The sequence below is a fragment of the Heteronotia binoei genome, chromosome 1, assembly GCF_032191835.1.
Source record: "Heteronotia binoei isolate CCM8104 ecotype False Entrance Well chromosome 1, APGP_CSIRO_Hbin_v1, whole genome shotgun sequence".
Taxonomy (NCBI): Eukaryota; Metazoa; Chordata; class Lepidosauria; order Squamata; family Gekkonidae; genus Heteronotia; species Heteronotia binoei.
In genome coordinates, this window is record NC_083223.1 from 188,691,574 (window position 1) to 188,713,550 (window position 21,977).

The 21,977-nt window shown below is 40.5% G+C and overlaps 1 protein-coding gene across 2 annotated transcripts in view; it reads right to left on the bottom strand.

The window, feature by feature from the left end:
* The window catches only part of ALK (ALK receptor tyrosine kinase), a 908,221-nt gene that overhangs the window by 21,794 nt on the left and 864,450 nt on the right, over positions 1-21,977 (bottom strand). For both annotated transcript variants that reach the window (XM_060245392.1, XM_060245400.1), the window contains 4 exons: positions 17,032-17,218; positions 7,766-7,856; positions 5,848-5,912; positions 2,174-2,303 (listed from right to left, as the gene is read on the bottom strand). In XM_060245392.1, the coding sequence (XP_060101375.1) occupies positions 2,174-2,303; positions 5,848-5,912; positions 7,766-7,856; positions 17,032-17,218 (473 nt within the window). The remainder of the gene's footprint in view (positions 1-2,173; positions 2,304-5,847; positions 5,913-7,765; positions 7,857-17,031; positions 17,219-21,977) is intronic.

A 21,977-nucleotide genomic window follows, 5' to 3' on the forward strand; every position in this document is an offset into this window, starting at 1 on the left:
ATTGCCTTCCTGCTGTTCTCCTGCTGTTAGTAACTTGGGTGGAGTTCTCAAATCTCCAGCACAGCTTGTCTGCGAGAGAGTAAGGGACCACAGACCAGGATTCCTCACGGTTTCAGATCTTCGTCAGCCTTTTTCTCTCAGTGTTTTATCCTGGAGCCTCAGAACAACATTTAACAACTTGGATCAATGCATATTACTTGCTCTTTCTGTATGTATTATGAGCGTTTGTGAATTCAGTATCAGGAGTGGTTCATAAGTTACTAATGATGACTATTGCTATGCATGTATTTTGATATATGTAGGTTGCATATACACTATATTGTGTAAAAGTGTTATTGTTATTCTGGTGTTTTTTGACTTTATTATTTTTTAATATCAGCTGTTGTCTTTCTTTCCTGTCATTGGGCTTCTCAGTAAAAACTGGGTGGCCTCTGTTGAAAACAGATGTTAGTAGCCTAGGTTTGATCCATCAGGATGGCTCTAATGTTCTCTGTTCCAATGTCATTTTGCTTTTAGGGGGAACTGTGTTATTTTGTCTTATCTCTGTTATTTTGTCATCTTATCTCTAGTGTCACAAAAAAGTTTTTTCTTGCAAATATGTATTTGTTTTCAGTTTGTCAAAAGTGAGATCCAACCGAGTCCAACACACACAGGATTTGTTCAGACATGTGGCTTCTACTGAGTAGTGACTTTAAATTTTCTGCATGACAGAATAAAAAGCCATATAGGTTTTTTATTACATAGTAGCAGCTTGTCAGTAATTTGATAGTAATTTTAAAATGCAATTTTAAATGAAGATGTTATATAAAATGGCACTATCAGTATCCCAGAACAAATCCTGCCTTCTTGGTGTCCCATGCAAACACTTCCTTCTTACGACACCAGTACCTCTCTGAAGCACCACAGGGATTGTCACCCTACCCTCAAAGCCAGAGCGATACTGTGGCAAGGCCACCAAACCAGACAAGACAGTCAGGGCCGACTCTGCCACTAGGCAAGCTAGGCAACTGCCTAGGATGCCGGCCTTCTGGGGGGTGATGAATTGGGTGCTCTCCACGTGACTCAGTGACCTGGGCTATCCAGGTCAGGAAGCAATTTCAAATTTTCTGCTTTTCATTTTCCCCTCAATTCATCTGTTTTTGAAAACTGGTTATCAGCGCGGGAGGGGTGTGTGCCAGAAGTTAGCCTTGCCTAGGGTGCTTGATCGTCTAGGGCTGGCCCTGGGTACAGTCAGTTGTATGCAATAATGTTTCCTTATGTTGGAAGAAAGTATGTGTTTTGAAATTCCAGCATTAGAACCAATCCAAGAGATTAATGGTGTTTTTTACTCTCTGGGCCAGGGGTCATTTTGTAGAAAAAGAGGTGCTGGAGCTCATTAGCATAACTCCTTTGCATATGCCACACACCCCTGACATCGCTGGAAGATATACTAAATTATATCAGCACAGAATCTACCTTAAAATGCTTCCTGATTTATAAGTGTCTTAATAAAACCTTACTCCCATCATACTTTTAAAGTTACTTTCTCCTTTGTGGCCATGGTGGCATGAAGAAGATTTCCATCTGCCTGCTTTATATGTTTGGGATATTTTCCCCTTTTTTTGTGGGGGAAAGTATTAGAAAGTTTGTCAAATCTTAAGTTCAGCAAAATTCTCACAAGGGGTTTGAATGGAACCCAGAAGCAACTTTTTTGGGGGGTGGGGGGTAGGAAAGAAAGAGCACAATAAAATTTAGAAATTTTGGAGCTCCACTCCTGTGAACTCCTGCCCAAAATGAGGCCTGTTGTAGGCCAACATGACAACTGAAATATCATGCAGTCATGCAACATGCTTTGGGACAGCAGTCACTCTTAATGTAGATTACCCTTTAATTCTATGACCCAGCAAATCCTTGTGCAGGCTGCATGGTGAAATGTTTGTCTGATCACTCTGTCATTCCATCAGTGTAGAATCAGATCAGTGTCAAAGGTCTCTGTGATAATGTTGCTAATAATCTCTTTTTAAAATGAAATGCAACAGAGCTACAGAAAAATGCACAGAAAAGATGCCTTTTCTTTTTTGTTTAAACAAGCAACTAAAAGATAGCAAAGAAAACGAGGCTATGTTTAACCACAAATGAGATCTGCAAAAGCAAGGTAAAAGAAAAAAGCATTAAATTATTACTTTCCCTTTACCGGTCTAGGTCGTGTTTCTCTTAGAAAAGATTTCAAGTCTCCTCCAGCCATGAGCTCCAGCAGAATAAAGCGTGGCAGCGCTTGCAAACTAACCCCAATGCAGCGCACAATATTCTGATGGTTGAATTTGCTAGAAAAGAGATGAAGAAACAGTGTTCAGTTCAAAAGACACATACTTGTCTGACAGATTTCACCTTGATGGTATACGTTGTCTATCCAGGTCACTTGGAGATTACTTAGGGGTCTGGTTGGAGGAGATTACTGAGGGACTGAAAAGTCTTGGATTGGGAAGTCTATACATGAAGGAACTGCAATTCTGAAGCCTGTTTTTTGATAGACTGCCAGTCCTGGAGCTGGCTGTAATGACATGTGAAGGCGGTAATATGTAGGAGTGTACAATTTTTGATTAGGGACTTTTGGACCTAGGCTTCCCAAACCTCCCGCTCTGGCGGGAGACCCCTGGGTTCGCAACCTCATCTCCCACTCTTCAAAAATTGGGAAGCGGGGGGTGGGGGGTGGAGGGGGGGGAGAACATACCTGTAGGCTTCATGTTATTATAGAGCTCCTGAGCCGTTTGTAAAATGTATGCCCCTTTAAGGCTGGGCAGGAAGCAGGAAGGGCTTGGGAGAACGGCCCCTCCCTTTCTTTTGCTTTCGTTTTCACAGCAAGAGTTCTCCGGAAGAAGATCTGGTAAGTATTTGTGTGTGTGAAAGAGGGAGGGGGCAGGGGATTCCCTGGTTTGGAGGCCCTCCCCCCTTTAGAAAGCGTGGGGGGGGGGAGAGAAATGTCTACTGGGCACTCTATTATTCCCTATGGAGAACGATTCCCATAGGGAATAATAGGAAATTCATCCGTGGGTATTGGGGGCTCTGGGGGGGGTCTATTTTTTGAGGTAGAGGCACCAAATTTTTAGTATAGCATTTAGTGCCTCTCCCCAAAATACCCCCCAAGTTTCAAAACAATTGGACCAGAGGGTCCAATTCTATGAGCCCCAAAAGATGGTGCCCCTATCCTTCATTATTTCCTATGGAAGAAAGGCATTTTAAAAGGTGTGCTGTCCCTTTAAATGTGATGGCCAGAACTCCCTTGGAGTTCAATTATGCTTCTCACATCCTTGTTCTTGGCTCCACCCCCAATGTCTCCTGGCTCCACTCCCAAAGTCTCCTGGCTCCGCCCCCAAAGTCCCCAGATTTTTCTTTAATTGGACTTGGCAACCCTAATTGGACCTGAATTTTTTTTATTTCTGAAAAATCCCAGATCAGGTCCATAGCCACAGGTGGGGGGGCACAGCCCCCAACCCAACCCCCCTTGAACCTTTATGGCCCCTCCTTTCCCCAGCCCTCGGTCTCTCCACCGCCACTTTTCTGGCAGCCCCAATCTCCCAGCCACTCTGGTGGCCCTGCCCCCCTCCGTGTGGCATTTCCTCCTCCCTCCCACTCACCCACTCACTCACCAACCTGGCTAAACAGTATAGAGTGGGATCCTGGGGCTCTTTCAAGGCATCCTCACCCCTGCCGATCACTGGGAAAAGCAGCGCTGAGGCTGGCACTTCCTACACCGGCTTTCCGGCATGCTCAGCAAGTTCAGCGCTGGCCGCCCCAGTGTTGAACTTGCTTAGAGAGCAAAAGAAAACCAAAATGGAACCTTATGGCGCAGTTAAAATCGAGACTGATTGAAGTTTTTTCGAGAGGAACAAATGGCATGGAATCCTTCCTACTTTTACCGAGAGGGATGACTGCATTAAGGAGAGAGAAGGTGCATCTCAGCCAAAAAATCAAGATGTGGTAACTTTTCAGGAAGAAGGGTCTTTGAATTGTCTCTCTCTATGTGGGTAGTCGGATATGGAACTCTCAATAAGAACTTACATGCGATCTTAAAATGCTAAGTGAGATTTTGGGGTTATATTAAGTTGTTTCTCCTAGAGTAATATGGATATAAGAGCTAAAGGATTGAAAAGTTTTGAAAAGAATTTTATGTAAATAAATAGTTAACTTGGATTAATTTTTTTAGAAGGCAGATAACATAATTATCTTGTAATCTGGTAGATTCACTCTTAACAGATAAAGATATTTGTTTCTTATGCTCATTTTAATGACGATATTGTTAAACTAACAAGCTTGTCTGTATTTTCAATATGGTTGAATTAAGCAGCAAAAAATCAAGACGTGGAAATCTTACAGGAAGAAGGGTCTTTGAACTGTTGTTCCCTCTGTGGGTAATTAAATATGGAATTTTTAATAAGAGTTGATATGCAATTTTAAAAGGTCAAGTGAGATTTTAAAGATTGAAAAGTTTTGCAAAAATGTTATATAAATAAATAATTTGGATCAATTGTTAAGGCAGATAGCACAATTATTTTGTAATCTGGTAGATCTGCTCTTATTATGTTTGTTTGGAGAAATTGTTTATACTGAGACAGAAACTATTATGTTTTATCTTTAGCTTGTTATTTTTCTTTCTCCCTATGTTCGATGACATTTTAAATCTGTTTTTTTTTCTCTTTCTGCTTGAATTAAGTTAGTTAGAAGGATAAAGATATTTGTTTCATATGCTTATTTTAATGACGATATTGTTAAACTAACAAGTTAGTCTGTACTTTCAAATGGTTAAGCTTAGCCAGCCATTTCTGTGTTGAGACTGCTCTGACTCTTTTATACTTATATGTGCTGAAGAAGAATTGTTTAGACTTGTATTTTAAGTAATAGTTTAGTAAAAAATCTATAATGAAAGATAAAGATTGTAAAACATAAGGGGAGAACTTCATAATTGCAGGTGGAAAGAATTGGGTATTTCATTTGGAGGTAGAATTGTAATTGACATATTTGCATTTTCCTTTGTTTCTATTTTTCCCACTTTGTATCCACCCCTTCCCCTCTTTAATGTATCTATGCTTGTGCCTCTTCTTTTTGTAGCTAAAACCAATACAAATTATAAAACCATAAACCACGCTGCAGAAGGAGCCAGATGCAGAATCTGTGCGTCTCAGTGAGATTGCTCTCTGAGGCAAGCAGATCCTGGCTGGTACAGCTCCTCCTGCAGTACAGTTTAAGCAATGCTGCAGAAAGAGCAAAACCCAAGATCTGCATGTCTTGGAGAGATTGCTTCCCAAGGCACATAGATCCTGGCTGGGACCCGCTTCTCATGAAGCCTGATTTCAACTGAACTGTAGAAGAAGCCAGCCCAAAGCCAAGCCAGCAGGAATGGTCTACTCCTCCCTGGAACAGCCAATCCTGATCCTTAAAGTTTAAAGGGACTGCAGTAGAAGCCTGACAAACCACTGAGAGGAATTTGCTCCTGCTCTGCTGACAAGAATCTGTTTTCGGATCTGCCAGTAATTCCTGGATATATCTGGGATTTTTTGGGGGGTGGGGGTGGGGTTTCCCTAAGAAAACTTGGATATATTTTGGGAGCCAAATTATACCTAAAAATACCATTAAGGTGTTTCTTTGGGTATATTTTTGGTTTGATCACAACCCTAGTCATATGCATATTTCCAGTCCTGCAAAAGCTTTCATCTGCTTCAATGAATTATTTATTACCATGTACATTCTCAATATTATTATCAAAATCATCTAATCTACATATAAGCAGGTGCAAAATAGCTACCCATGGCTTTTCATTCTGTTGGACATGTCATGAGATGGAAAGGCTCTAATTAACTGAAATCAACAAACCTGATTATAAGAGCTTCCATGAGGAAATCCAACTCATCTTGCTCAGAACAAACCTCTGGCAAAGTCTGGAAAAGAATCAAGAGACAGACATGAGCATGCTTTCATGGATCTACAAGAATTTGCTGAAGGCTCACACGAATCCTCTACAGTTTCTTAGACCAGAATGGCCACCGTTCTTAGTGGAAATCAGGAGGACAAACATTTTTCTTCCACTTCATCTCCATACTAAGAAAAGCAACTTTTATTCATGGTTTCTGCCTGCTATACCATCTTGATGGTTAACAGTAAGTATGTATGATGCAGTAGAACAAAGCAGGAGTCAAGTATCACCTTTAAGACCAACGAAATTTTATTCAGAATGTAAGCTTTTGTGTACTCTAAGCGCACTTCATCAGACAATATGGAATGGCAAGCAGTCCTAAATATAGAGAAAGTGGACTGTGTTAGTATGCAGAGTCATGGAAATGTTTTTTAGCAGATTAAAAGAATCATAAATTGGGGTCTGGTGTTTGTTAGTTAATGTTAACTGGGCTGAAACAACAACAAAAGTTAATATAAAGCAGATTGATGTCCATGTACTAAACCCATTAGTTATCTTGAAGTGAAGTGCAATAAATGAGAGTCTGTTGTAATGTGTTTGTTGTTCAGTCTCTGGGTTTAAATTAGGGCATAGGTTACTCATATAACACACATACTCGTATGTAACACACATATAAACATAATTCTAGTTTGCCATTAGAAAAAAGAATACATTAAAATATAGTGGAAGATCTATTTGAGTATGTCAAAATAAAGAACATTATTATGATACACTATTCTAAAAGAGAAATACATTGCTGTTTTGCTGCAAAGGAACTTCAAGAACAGAATGGAGAGGGAAACTGCTGAATAACAAATTATTATGAAACTTGGAACAAAAACCTCCTCAGGACTGAACAGGGATATTGGTTTTTTATCTCATTACATATACTAAACCCATTTTCACCAAGTATAGCTTGGTGAAAGTCCACAGTATTCCAATGTATTTCACTTTTAGAATAGTATATCAGAATAATGTTTTTTGTATTGACGTACTCAAATAAGGGATGTTGGCTGTTTATCTCATTACATATACTAACCCATCTTCCACTATATTCTAATGTATTATTTTTTTCTAATGGCAAATTAGAATGATGTTTATATGTATGTAACATGACTGAACAGGAATATTGTTTTTTTAATCTCATTACATATACTAAACCCACTTTCACCAGGTATAGCTATATATCCACAGAATTCCAATGTATTTCTCTTTTAGAATAGTGTATCATAATAATTTTCTTTGTATTGAATAAAACTTTGTTGGTCTTAAAGATACTACTTGACTCCTGCTTTGTTCTACTGCTTCAGACCAACACAACTGCCCATCTGGATCTATGTACGATGCAGTTTTTATCCCAGCGGTTTGCTCACATTCTGATTTTTGTAATGATCATGTTAGAGTTGTCCTGTTGAACTATACAATTCTAAGGAAAGGTGGTTTCTGAAACTGGCGTAAGCTGGTAGCCTGTTGTTGGGCCAGTGTTTATATAATTACTGGACTATGATGTTTGAACAATTGGACAACTGATTATATTAACCATCAAACTGAGATATTTTTGATGAATTGAAGCTTTGTTGCGGAAATCTTGTGTTTCTGAAAGAAGAAGAAGAAATTGGATTTATATCCCGCCCTCCACTCTGAAGAGTCTCAGAGCGGCTCACAATCTCCTTTACCTTCCTCCCCCACAACAGACACCCTGTGAGGTGGGTGGGGCTGGAGAGGGCTCTCACAGCAGCTGCCCTTTCAAGGACAACCTCTGCCAGAGCTGTGGCTGACCCAAGGCCATGCTAGCAGGTGCAAGTGGAGGAGTGGGGAATTATCTCATTTTTCACTTACTTTGACAGCTACTTGCAATGGACTGGGGTCACTGGGGATTCCAACCACTTGACCTTCATACACCTCCCCGAAGGCTCCATGACCCAATCCTCTGGACAAATCAGAACAAGAAAATTGTAATGTATTTTGCAGGTATCACTATGTTAATATTATATAAAATGGATCAACCCTCTTTCATTCATAGAAGAAGAAGAAGAAGAAAAATTGCAGATTTATACCCCGCCCTTCTCCCTGAATCAGAGACTCAGAGCAGCTTACAATCTCCTATATTTTCTCTTCCCACAACAGACACCCTGTGAGGTGGGTGGGACTGAGATGACTCTCACAGCAGCTGCCCTTTCAAGGATAACCTCTGCCAGAGCTACAATTAACCCAAGGCCATTCCAGCAGCTTCAAGTGGAGGAGTGGGGAATCAAACCCGGTTCTCCCAGATAAGAGTCCACGCGCTTAACCACTACACCAAACTGGCTCTCATACTGTGAAATGTTCACACAGGAAGAAGTCTGGTGTCAGCTAAAGGTATCTTTTATCTAACCTCTTGATTTTAAGCTTTTAGAATTAATTTTAATCATATAACTGTTTCAGAGTGCACTAGCTAAAAGAATGAAATCAGTGAACTATAAACACATAGAGTTTTAAAAGAAAATACTAAACCAATTCAAGACATAAATTTCTATACATAAAGGTTACACTGCTACTTGTGGTAGTTAAATCAATGGCAAGATCTAGCAAAGGTTCCCACCACAACTTCATTGCAATTGTACATTCTATTAATTTTACCTAGTCCCCCAAATTTTCCAAATCTTAGCTAACCTTTCCCTAATTGATTAGTTTACCATTGTTCACTATTTGGAAACAGACCACATTTTTGCTGTAATTACAAAATTCCAAATTAATATTAAGTGGCTTTTATTTACTGGATTGTAGTCCAATGCATTAGTTGCAAACAGTGTATTCCATTAAAATGTCTACAGGACAAAAATAGTTATTGTAATTAATTGTGAACTTGCTTGAATAATGTTTTTTTACAAGACTTTTTTATACTCAGGATAAAACCAGCTGCTGGATGATCACAATACCAACTTTGGTCCTAACCATTTTTAGAAATGTTATTTAACCAATATGATGTAAGATGTCAGTTATACATAACCTTATAATGGCTTTCCTTGAAACTGATACAAGGAGATGCTGCTGAATCCATAGTGAAAATGCGACTCCATATATCCTCTTTTATTACCTTCCCAGTCATTTTTCCCCATTTTCTCTTGAAGTTATTTCCCAGTTGGCATTGTAGGTCTATTAAAGCAGGGCATTTTTTTTATAATATTCCTTTTGTTGATTTATTGCTCATAATAGTTATTTTGAAGTTTGTCACAGCATTCTTCAAGGTCCCATTCCTTATATCTATTGTTATGTAATTCTTTAACTGAAAATACCGATAGCACAGAATGTTATCGTTATCCATCCCTGATCTGATTTCATTCAAACTCAAGCAGCTGCCTTTTTGTATTACCATATTAAACATTATGGTGTTATATACCTTGTTCCCTCTGCTTGTGACACCCGTCAAGTCTGAATTTTATGGGGTACTATTAAGGCAGTGCTACTGTTGGCATTGATAGCCTTTCAATGGAAGAACCTGCTAGCCAGCATTGCCCTCAGCCCATTAAGTCACAAGCACAGAACCTTTTCTCCTGGAAAGCAATACCCCCTTTCAAGATGTTAGCACCCCTTTTACTGATTAGGCCAAAATGATGCATTTTCCCCAAGGCCACTTGATTATGGGGCACCACTGAGAACATATGCTATGTGTATTTAGATTTATATCCCACCCTTCCTGCAAATGGGCTTCATTTTAAAGGCCAGAGTTCCAAGAAGATGAGGCTCATCCATCTAGTTTTATGTTGTAACCCTAGCCTCACTTTTTAGGACAGAGGAAGATTAAGGGCTAAGTCAGTATGAGCCACCTATTTGGTTAAAGTGCTACAGATCATGTCCAAAATATGAGAAAGTACTATCACAGTGGGTACCTTTCTTGGACTCTTCTAACTCTAGCCTGTCTTTAGGATTGACCATATAGCTTAGTGAGAACTTTCCAGCTACAGTTCAAGCTTGCACCAACTCCGCCCCCCCCCCCATGCTGTATGCTGATGGGTTCCATTGTGGTAGGGTGGCCTTCCATGCTTTAATAAAAAAACAAAACAACTACAACAGTGTGGTGTTTTAAAAGGTGGTAAAGTGGGGGAGATTGAGTGGATGTTCTTAATTCCAGATGGGCAGCCAATGGGTACTTTAAAAATATGGATATGATATCAGCACTTATAGTAAGTGAGAAATCCCAAACAGTGCTTCAGACCTAGGGGACAAATATTAAACTTTTTGATAAATCCTGATTCAGCACTTTCACACTGGATTCTCTTGCTGAAGTTCTTTGGTTGGAGAATAGTAACTTTTAATTCAACAATAAAATCCCCCTGAAAGAATAAAATCTTTACCCTCTGATTTGTATATATTGCTTTCTAATGTAAGATTTATGTATTTTTTCTCTTTTGTAGAGACTGACTTGACACAAAAGAACAACAGTTTGAAGTAGCTGTCACCTGCTCTGTGGACTGATATTTTAAAGTTGGATATGACCTCTTTCTATTACACCTCTCCCAATTTTCATTTCTGCAGTTTTGAGGTATAAATGTACTCTCTCCAGAGGAACTGATCCCTGTAGTCTCAAGTTCTGTGATTCTGGGAGAACTCCAGATTCCACATCTTTGCAGGTTAGGTCCATATCAGGCTGACATGGCTCAGGATTAAGGATGAGCACAAACCAAGAACATGAGGTGTGGTTTGTGACATGCCTCATTTGTGAACCATGAATCATCACAAATCCTTTGCCAGTTTGTGAGATGGTAGAGCAGCCCCTTCATGTTCTAGAAACACCATACTCACAGGGGATCTCCAACTGTCTCTCTTCTACCTGCCCTCCAAGCATGGTGAGGATTGGATTTATGGGGTCCAAGTTTTGTCCCCCGCCCCCAAGAGACTCACAAAACCTAAATAAACTAGTGCCCAAGTTTGTTTGTTTGTTTATTTATTTATTTCGATTTATATCCCGCCCTACCCCACCGAAGCAGGCTCAGGGCGGCTCACAACATAAAAATCTAACAATAAAATTAAGAATTAAAATACATTAATAATTTACACAATAAAATAAATGCAATTCATCAGTGTGCTATCCCACAGTCTTCCTTAAAATATTAAGATGCTGGTCAGTTGTATGCCAACAGGAAGAGGACTATCTTACAGGCCCTGCGGAACTGCCCAGGGTTCCACAGGCCCCTCACCTCTTCTGGCAGCTGGTTCCACAAACAAGGGGCTGTGATCGAAAAAGCCCTGTCCCTAGTTGACTTCAGACGGGCCTCCTTTGGCCCGGGGATTGTGAAGAAATTTTGAGAACTCAATCTCAGTACTCTCTGGGGAACATACGGGGAGAGACGGTCCCTAAGGTAGGCAGGTCCTAGGCCATATAGGGCTTTAAAGGTAATAACCAGCACCTTGTACCGAACTAGGTATATTATTGGCACTTACTTGGCACTAGTTCCACAGTTCACAGATTCTAAGTAGGGATAGGAATGAATTTTGTGACTAATTCTATGACATCATATCCATGTTGAGCTCACTTTACACCCCAAATCTCCAGGAGTCCCCCAACCCAGCAATGACAACCCTATTGGCTCCTCCTCCCTTGTTGCTCTTGGCAAAGGCAAGGGTAGCTCTCCCTCAGAGTTGTATGAAACGTCTTATAATCGCATCCCTTTGCATGCTTTTTGCAGGTGTTAGTCCAATCCTTTGCTTTCTTTTGGAGAAAAAATCCTATATCTCTCTGTGAGGCTTTGTGATTTGCTGTCTTGTTCCTGCTATTACTAGAGAGGTTGCTCAAAGCAACCGTATGATTTTGGAGCTTAATTAAAACAGGAAATCGCAAAGACCAGAATGGGACCTATAACCAGAACTTGCACTATTCATATTTGAAACTATTTTTCTGCATATATAAAAGCCCAACCATGTGAGTTTAAGAATTCCAAAAACTTTGTTTAATAATCACTCAAACTGTATCTTCCTTATCTGGGTTGTTTCTGTTTTCAATGGACAGTGGCCTTGATACATGTCTTGTTGCTTGTAAAGAAACTGGTAATGTTAAACTATTAGTATGAGATGGTGGATGGGGACTTGCATGTTGAAGGCAAATGGAAATCTGCATCCCTTCAAAGCAATGTAGTATTAATAGACATCCTCCCCTGAAGTTACACCAAGAACATACACCCTTATGTGCATCTTCCTTATAGCCACAGTTTCAACCATGGGTTTTGCAAGGGATATGTGCATGAAAGCTTGGTTGCACATTCCAATATACTTAGCTGGATCAGAGTATCCATTGCTATGACAGTGCTGACTCTATATTGTAGGATAATACCTTGATTTCATTTGTGACCTATGCATTTTAGATCTGAAAATGGGAACAACCTTTTGTATAGCATCCCAGACTTGCTTTAGAAGAAACTGTGTTCAGGCCTAAGCATTATTATTGTAGATATAGAACAATTTTTATAAAGTGGATTTCAGGATTAATTATTTAAAGAATACAGAAAATGAGCAAATAAATAAATCATGCACCCTGTTAAGATAGATTTTCTCTTGTGTACTTATTACATCAGTTTTGTGTCACTGCCTATTCCAGTCTATGATTAATAATGTTTTAAAAACTGTTATATGTGCAGCCGTAGTCAAATCCCATGAGGAATTTATGTGTCTAGCAACACAGTGTAGAAAATAAAGCTCTCATTGAGTAGAGAGCTCTGGAAACTCTTAAGAAATGTTTTGTTGAGGGTGGGTGCATTAATGAGAGATGAAACCTGAGATTTCATATGGAAAGGGATTCACAATTGGTTGGGGGTATGGGCATACAGGAGAAAACTGAAAGCTTTAAACCTCTAGGAAACAGCAGGGGAAATGATCAAACTAAATACAAAGCACAGTGCAAAACCAATGGCTTTCTCTCAAGAAAAACAACTGTCAGAAAACAACACATCAATTACAAAAAAATTCTAACCCCTCCCCAGATATCCCCCAATTATTATTCCAGACATGAACACAAAAAATACAGAGGAGTGGAAGCTTTCTGCACATCAAAGGACCACTCCCAGGAGAAGGTGACAGATTTCTGAAGAATATGATGGATTGATTGTAGCCTTGAAAAATACATCTAGCTGGGGTTTATAATTAGAACTTAGAAATTCAGGACATGGAATTATCAAGTTATGCAGAGACTTACTTCTCAGGGCCTTTCCAGACTACTAGTTAAAAACTATTCTTCTTATTAATGTATTACATGCACGGGGTGGGTTGCAAGTACCTTTCTTTAAGAATTAGGAGTAAGGCCCATTGTGAAGAAAAATACAATGGGCTCTAGAAGGAGGCTCTGGGCAATTGTCTCCCTTTGCTGCCTTCCCACCCACCCAAGTGAAGGCATTCACTCTGCCCGCACACACACACTTCAAGGAGAGCTGATCTGTGACATCTGGAGAGCAGTTGTAATTCTGAGTGATCTCCAGCCCCCACCTGGAGATTGGGAACAGTGGTTCCCTAAAAATGGCATTGTACCTGCCTGAAGATCCACCCTTCTTCAAACTCTACTCTCTGCAGGCCCCACCCCTTAAATCTCCAGGAATTTCCCAACCTGGAGTTGGCAACTCTATCTCCTTCCCTTTATCAGCCCCTCTGAGTTCAGATTTCCATTGCCCTCATCCTCCCTGCAGCCTTTACAAAGGAAAAGCACAGTCTTTCTCCACAGTGTGAGAGGGAACCAAAGCAGTTTACATCATTCTCCTTTTCCCCCTGTGATCTGAACAACAACCCTGTGAGGCAGGTTAGGCTGGAAGTCTGTGACTGGTCTGAAATCACCCAATCAGCTCCCACAGAAAGAACCTGGGTCTGGCCGATCCCACTCTGAAGTCCTAATTCCTATGTCCTCCTCAAACTCCACCACAGAATCTCCAGGGATTTCCCACCAACCTGGAAAGGTATCACTAAAGGCCTCTGGGTGAGTGCCCCCCACCCTTGCTGTTTTCCCACCCACCCAAGTGAAAGCATTAACTCCCCCCCACACACACACACCTCAAGGTGAGCTGATCTGTACCATCTGGAGAGCAGTTGTAATTCTGAGTGACCTGCAGCCCTCACCTGCAGATTGGCAACAGTGGTTCCCCAGGAAGAAATAGCATTGTACCTGTTTGAGATCCCACCAAGCCCCAACCAATCAGGATGGTCAAATTTGCCACCATGACAAGAGAATTATTACTAAAAGATACCACATTTTCCCAGGAAACAAATGGTAATATTTTTCCAGCTGTGAAACACAGCTTGTATGGTTGCTACAAAACCAGTAGATTCAGCAGTGGTTAAGGATAGTGTCTTGGAGGCAATCAGACTAAGGAGATAAGCCAGAATCAGCATAGGACCATAGGTGGAATTCTATTGGCCCCTTGTATCACAAACCCACCACCGAGTTCATAGCTAAAATACTTCCCTGTCAAGTATTCTTCAGTAATGGCATGGCAAATCAGTAGACAGCAGGCTATCATATTTCTCATCAAGCAAGATGACATGATGGCAGAAATAACATGGCACTCGGATGCAGTTTCTGGAGTCTCTTAAGATTCCTTGAATCTTAACAGCAATAATGTCAACAGAAATAAAGAAGTGCATAACAATTGTAAATAGGAGGGCTATGATGTTCTTTTAATATTCCTGAATGAAAAGGGCCTGGGTATAGTCTGAAGGCTCATGATGCTAAATCTAAGCAGATGATTGTTTACTTAAGACCTAGGTGGGAGAACACCTAGAGATCCTATATATGCTGCTTTTCTTTCAAGGAAGAATGGTGAGATATACATGTGTGATGGACTTCCCTTTAAAAGACTGTAAGTACAATGTAAACATATGAAAGACTGTGAAGGGTCAATGCCTCACTGAGCCAGAGAGCCTTAAGTGACATGTTGTTCAAAGGAATTTGATTGGTTAACATGATTTTAGCAGAGAGAAACTTCAGAAGTTAATGCTGAGTAGAATTCAGTCTGAGTCTAGCCCTGACTAAGAAGAGTTGGGTGCTGACAAGATTTGTGTTTAGCCCTGACTGAGAGCAGTTTAATATACACAGAGAACTGGGAAGGTTGGCAGGAGGAATGGGCAGATCAGTGAAGACTCCTTTTTGGGCCAGAAAAAGGGATAGATCTTCTAGTGAAAGAAGAAATTCCCTACCCAGTTAAAAAAGGGAGGTAGCTCAGAGTATGCAATGATCCTTGGTCTGTTGCATTTAGAGACTGTCTTCTGAAACCTGAAGAGTTAAGTAAAATTCAAGGAAATGTATTGGTGTGTTTAGTAAAGGAATTTGGGAATTGGATAGTATGCCTTCTGGAAACTAACTAAGCTCAAGAAAGTATACTGGAGTGTTTAGGAAACATTGAAACAAAAGCCTCTCATCTTAAAGATTCTAAGACTGTGAAAAGCTTAAGAGTCTTTTAATGACTTGAAACATGAACTGTGGCTTGTGTCTCTCCTGATTTACCTCAGAGTTCATTATTGATTTACCTCAAACATTTCACCCCTGATTTCACCTGACCTTTCTCCCTCTATGTTTCAAAAAACCTCTCATGATGGGAAGACACCTCCAGCAGGAATGCCAGAATGCTATGTCTGGGGCCTACTACCTCTCTTTCCCGCCTTGCTCCTACTGACTCAGGGGGAGGGAATGGGGGTAAATGACAAAAAAACTGGTCCTGAATATTTGAGCACCCCCAGATACTTCCCCAAATTCCAAACAAACAACAGCATTCCTAAAACTGGGATACTGAAAACAGTGCCCTACTCAAAATCTGGAATGGAAATTAATACAATTTTTAAAATTAAAAACCCCTGTGTGCCATATATCTCATCCTGTAGGGCTGGTGTGGTGTAATGTAGGATTCAGACCTGGGACAAATCCCCGGCTTGGCTATGGAAGCCTGTGAGGTGAGGTGACCTTGGCCCATCACAATCTCTCAGCCTAACCCACTCTCACAGGGTTGTTGTTGTGGGGATTAAGTGGAGGAGAGGGAACTATGTGAAAAGCTGCTCTGAGTCCCTGATAAAGAAAAAAATGGGATATAAAAATACACCTTGCCTATGTGTGTGCATGTGGTGAAACTAGTTAAATTTAGAGCTTTAAAATGAAATGCTCTTGAATAAAACTGTATTTTACTGCAGATATATAGGACATTTGCATTAAGGATTGTTATTCACAATAGAGGTTATATTTGTAGTCAATAATGCTGAAAGCATACACTTCAGGTACCTTATTTTCCTTTCCTCATCCATATTCCTCTCCCAATCAAAACCTGCATGTATAGATAAACAGTCAGTACTGCTATATCCATATATATTGGTGAAATTCTAAATCAATATGAACCAGTGTAAGCTTTGACCATATTGGTGGGTAATTAAAAACAGCAATGTTTCAGTTTTCAGATGTGCAGTGATTAACATTGTCTCATTCACTCTGGTGGTCTATCTAACTTCTAGTGTGTATGTATGCATTCAACAACAGGTGACCTCTTTACACTGTGAAAAAACATGAAATGATGTAAATTGGGGTAAAATTTCCATCAGTTATAATTCCAAATATACAATGCAAGTAAAAGCTTCTCATGCCCCTTTCCTTAATTTCCCCAAAGTTGATTTCTAATAAGCCTGGGCTTAATATTGCTGATTGCCAACTGTGTTGCTTGGTGAAACCAACTCCTGTATTCTGCATTCGCTAATGTCACTGGCATTGCCAACAATCTAGGCTCTGCGGTAATTTCCTAAAGGTCATTGCATGAGATGCCAGCATTGTCTAAAACCCTGGACTACTCAGTGCCAATGCCTGAGGAATCACTGAGTTTTCATATGATGGATTTTTGGATCATATACAACAAGCAGATGTTGAATTTCTTGCCTAATCATCAGGATAAAATAAACTGCGGAAGACCCAGCTTCCATCCATTCCACCTATATCAGAATGCAAAATACAGAAGACTGTCTTAACTCCAGTAGCACTTTTCAGTTCTTGTTTATCAGGCTTGATAGGCAACAGGAAAACAGAAGGTGCATGTATGTACTTGGCTCATGCATTTGTGTGGTGGAGTACAGTTGAGTTTCTTTTGTGATGCACAGTGAAGTCAGAAAGACTTGTTTACCTTTTCAGAGAAATATTTTTCCGAGGGACCTCTTTGAGGTCACTAATAGAAGTGGTCTTTCCTGCAAAGCAATAATTGGGGTTGTAGTCAGTCATAATGGTGGAGGTGCGCAGCTTGCTCAGTTTGTATTCAGGGCTTTGTAACTCCATTTGCATGGCTTGCAGTTCCTGATGTTTCCGGCGGTACACTAAAAACAGAGCACAGTGAAATCAGGGATGCGGTCTTTTCAACGGCCACTTCACAGAATAACAACTGCCCTCAAGACTCTGGCTTCTTCTCCAATGCTCATTCTGAGGTTGTTTGTCATAGATATTGGGATGGGGCTATTGTACTACTTCCCATGCTTATAGATCCGAGAAATGTGGGGAAGTCTCAAAAGACTTGATATGGCCCATGGGTAGTTGGATTTCTTGATCAGCACCATTGGGTCATAGCCAATAGAATGGTAGAGGGCTTGTGGACTCACCAAATGCTACAGTTGAAGGGAGATGTATGGGGAAGAAAGCACCTGCAGTCACATTTTGTCTGTTTAAATGCTTTCCATGGCCCCAGATCACTACCCAATGATATTATTGGTCTGTTACCACTAGAGACAGATATAGTGCCTGCACTACAAGTTGGGGTTGCTTACTCTTTTGCTCATCCTTAGGAGTGCTGTTTAGGAATGAAGGCAGTATCTCAATATGTTTCAGATTACATGCAAGTTTTTCTCAGGAATATGCAGATGTCAGGCATAAAAAGTAAACACGACAAATACTCTTAAAATGCACATCTTCTTTTACCATTTAATTGTAAATCTATGCCAAACTTGGCCTTTTGGCACTGCTATGAATCTTCTGCTCCCTCCTATGCAAACTGGGATGCCACCACTGCTCACTGTCTATGGTGGTGGAGGGTGACTGCAGAGTAAGGATGGGCACAAACTGGCTCACAAAGTAAAGTTCATCATGATTTTCAGCTGGTTCACAGTATGTAAAGTGATTTCATGGAAGGGCAACTGACAAGAACATTCCATGAACTTTGGTGCTGTTCATGGAGGTTCATGAATTGATACATTTCCAGACAGACAGTCTCTGCTCAATTAAACTGTTCACAAAAATCCAAAGCAACTGTCTGTGTGTGTTGGAAATGCTAATAGCAGCTCCCCAAAACTTAATATGCACTGCTGGCTGCCAACAACAGAGTTCCCATTCTGCTCTATGGGATCAGAGTGCTATATAAGGTCAGCTCCACAAACTCTCCTCAGTTGGTTGCTGAGTGACAGTTAGGAAAAAAAGCAGGAAACTTGTTAAAAGCAGAGCACATTCATTTGCTCCTGATTGTGAACACCTCTCCTCTGCTGGAGTCTCAGGGTTCTGAGCCACCCCATCTCTCTGCTCACATCAAGTGGTGAGGCTTAGCTACTGGGTGTCTTGACTGAGGACCCACATTTTATATCCTCCTGATTGTGAACCTCTCCCCTGATGGGTTCTGGGTGTTAAGTGGACTCAGGGCTTGAAATCTGTAAATCCAATCCTCATGAAACTTGGAGGGCAGGTAGAGGAGAGCCAGCTGGAGATCCACTGTGAGTTTGGTCTCTATAGCATGCCAGTGGGGGGGAGCATTCTACTGCATCACAAACCTCATGAACCAAACAGGCTCATTTAGTACCAAAACGTTCCTAACATAAGAACATAAGAGAAGCCATGTTGGATCAGGCCAACGGCCCATCCAGTCCAACACTCTGTGTCACACAGTGGCAAAAAATATTATATATACACACACACACTGTGGCTAATAGCCACTGATGGACCTGTGCTCCATATTTTTATCTAAACCCCTCTTGAAGGTGGCTATACTTGTGGCTAACAGTTCATGATTTGCAGATTGGGCACACCACGAACCATGAACTGAACCACATTTCCCCAGTTCATGCCCATTCCTACTGCAGAGGCATTGGCTCCCTTCTCTTATAGCAAAGTATACATCCCAGCATGGATACTAGAGAGCCAAATCATTCATTACAGAGATATTCATGAAGAATTTCAGTAAATTTTCCAGCTAGTTTTCTTAACTGTTTTTTCCTCAGACTTTTGACCTTGGAAGTATTTTCAAGCTTTTCAGAATAACTTTTTATGGATTCCAACCTGGTTTGTTTAGTCCTTGGTTTAATCTTTCAAGCTCCTATGGGAACATTACATGCCTTGGAGGGAAATGCAAACCAGAATTAATTGGTCATGCAAAAAAGTTACTTTGAAAAGTAATTGGAGCTGTGCATGGAAGCTCCCACAGTACATTCTAGACTCTGGGCACATTAACATGGTACTGTAGTAGTTGGATTATAGATCTAATTCTACACAGCAACATATCTGTTCTAACAGATAAATTACTTGGATGTGGGTGAATGGAGGTCACAAAAGCTGATAGTAATATACATATGGATTTGAGAGACTATTATCAGTCTTCCACATTCTGTCTAACTGCCCTCTTGTTTTTAATAATTATTTCAAGGGCTTGAGATGGAAGGACAAATGTGGAAGTTCATGGTGGGATGGAGAGATGGGGAAGCATCTTGAAAATGAAAACAGGTTTTTCTTCCATTTCTAAATAGTATGATTTAGCCATAATTTGTTGCAATTTGTATTTGGTTTCAATCAAGAATGGCTTGATTTGGCTACTGGAGTCCCCTGTGGCAATACCAAATTTTATTTAAAGTGTGGGGAAATGTCTGCAGTTTTATTTGTAAGGATCCAAGCAGGTGGAAGGATTTCAACCTGCAGAGCAGGACCTTCCTGCCTGCCCCCCCCTGCTCTGGGGAGGTGATATCTGGGGCTGCAACAGGAGGGGAGAGGCAGGAAAGTCCTGCTCTGAAGATTGAGATCCATCTACCTGCTGAAAAGCTCTGCTGGATCCCAGAATGGGTTTAATTCTTCCATCCCTGCATGATTTTATCAACTTAAGTTGCCTTCTCCTGTTTATGGTATTGTGGTTAGAGTGCTGGACTAGGGTCTGGGAGACCCAAGTTCAAACCCCACTCAGCCATGAAAACTTGCTAGGTGACATTCTCTCTTTCAGCTTAAGCTAATTCACAGTGCTGTCATGATGGCAAAAGGGAGAAGAGGAGACCTTGGAGGAAGTGTTGGATATAAGTGCAACAGACAGATAAACGGAAAAGTAAAAAGATAGGCATCAGTATTTTGCCTGCCTTTTCCCCCTCCAAGGCTAATAAAGCATGTCTGTGGTTTTGACTGTTAAACTGAGCAGGGCAAAGTATTTGGGGGTTAAAAAGTCAAACCAATCCAAATCAGGACCTTGAACAGCAGCTTAAAAAAACTAGAAGAGTAGGAAGATCCAGTCCCAGATCTCTTGCCACCCCATCTATTTCCTGACAGATTATGTTGGCACTTGGAGATTTTCCCACCCCAGCTGCTGACAATTCTGTTGAGGCTATGACTGCTGTATGGAATAGGGAAATGCTGTTTGGAATAGGGAAATCACGCCTAAGCACCCCTCTCCTCCCAGACAGATCCAAGCAATCTCTTAGGTTTACATGGGAGCTGATGGCGATGAAACAGGAGGGATGAAGCCTAGAGCGCTGCTGGTGGAAAACCTTGAGTAAGACTGATAGAACATGGCACAGAGCCCACATTAGAGCCCATTCTATGGCCATGAAAAGGCAATACTTCTCTTCCACCATTGTAGCTGCACATAATCATCCAGCTGAGCTGCTTTGTGTGGTTCTGGGACTTATAATTGTTTTATTCATACTGTAAGCCCCCTTGAGTTCTGCAAGAGAGAAAGGTGGCTAACAAATGTTTTAAATAAAAATAAATAAATTAATAAATAGTTATTTTCTGATATTCAGAATTATTCTGCTTCTGAACATTAAACTTCCATACAGTTATTACTCAGATAGTTGAGTATTTCATGAATCTGGCTACAATTTAAGAACAAATTTATGCAGGATGCAGGGAATGGGGGAAGTACTTTCCTGTGTCTCATTGTATATTGCCCATTCAACAGACATTTCACATGTACTATCATCATATAGCTCTGGCTTTTTTGTAGGATACCGCTTTATGATGGGCTAATGGTGCACCCATGAGGTCTGGAACACAGTTTAAAAATAGTTTAAGTGAGATTCTGGGCTGCAAGAAATCCTGCTGCATAAGTTTTTCACTGCACCTTGTATGTTCATAAATTAGCTCTCTGACTGTGCATAGGACTTTCTTTTGTTATGTACTGAGATAACTGTTATTTTAGTTACACAATTTATATTGTGCTTATGTCCCCTTACAAGGGCCACCAAGGCAACTATTTAAAACATATATGACAAAATCACATATTAAAACCATTAAAGTCAACTCCCCTGCATGATCATTAAAATGATTAAAAACAGAGTTAAAATACATACAGAACATAAAAACAGCAAATAAAATACTTGTTTGGAAGGAGGAATTGTTATTCAAAGTCATTAGGGATCACTGGGTTCTAGATGATAAGGCAGGGAGAAAGATGTTTATAAAATACTGGATGCTGTGGAGAAATTGGGAAAAAAGAAATCTACCCTGTTCCTACTGTGAGAACAATACTAAGCTGATCTGCTTAGAATCCTACCTATTTCATGTGCTACAGTGTGTTAGGAATACTGGACTAAAGGCATTATGATGCTTGCTATTTTTGGTCTCTTTCTTTGCAAACTGTTGCATACTGATTCAATGTTTTCCAAGAGCTGCTCCCCAAATCTCTTTCCTGGAAAGTCCCACCCAGTTCAGATCCCATCAGTGTATTTATGTAAAGACTCTTTTCCATCACACTCATTTACTCCGAATCGCCCTATTTTGCTGTCCATTCAGCCCGCTTCGGCGGGGGAGGGCGGGATACAAATAAAATTTTATCTTATCTTATCTTATAATGGAGATTGGTTGTGGCATTTCCCTGACCATAAAAATTGTCAAGATGTCTCC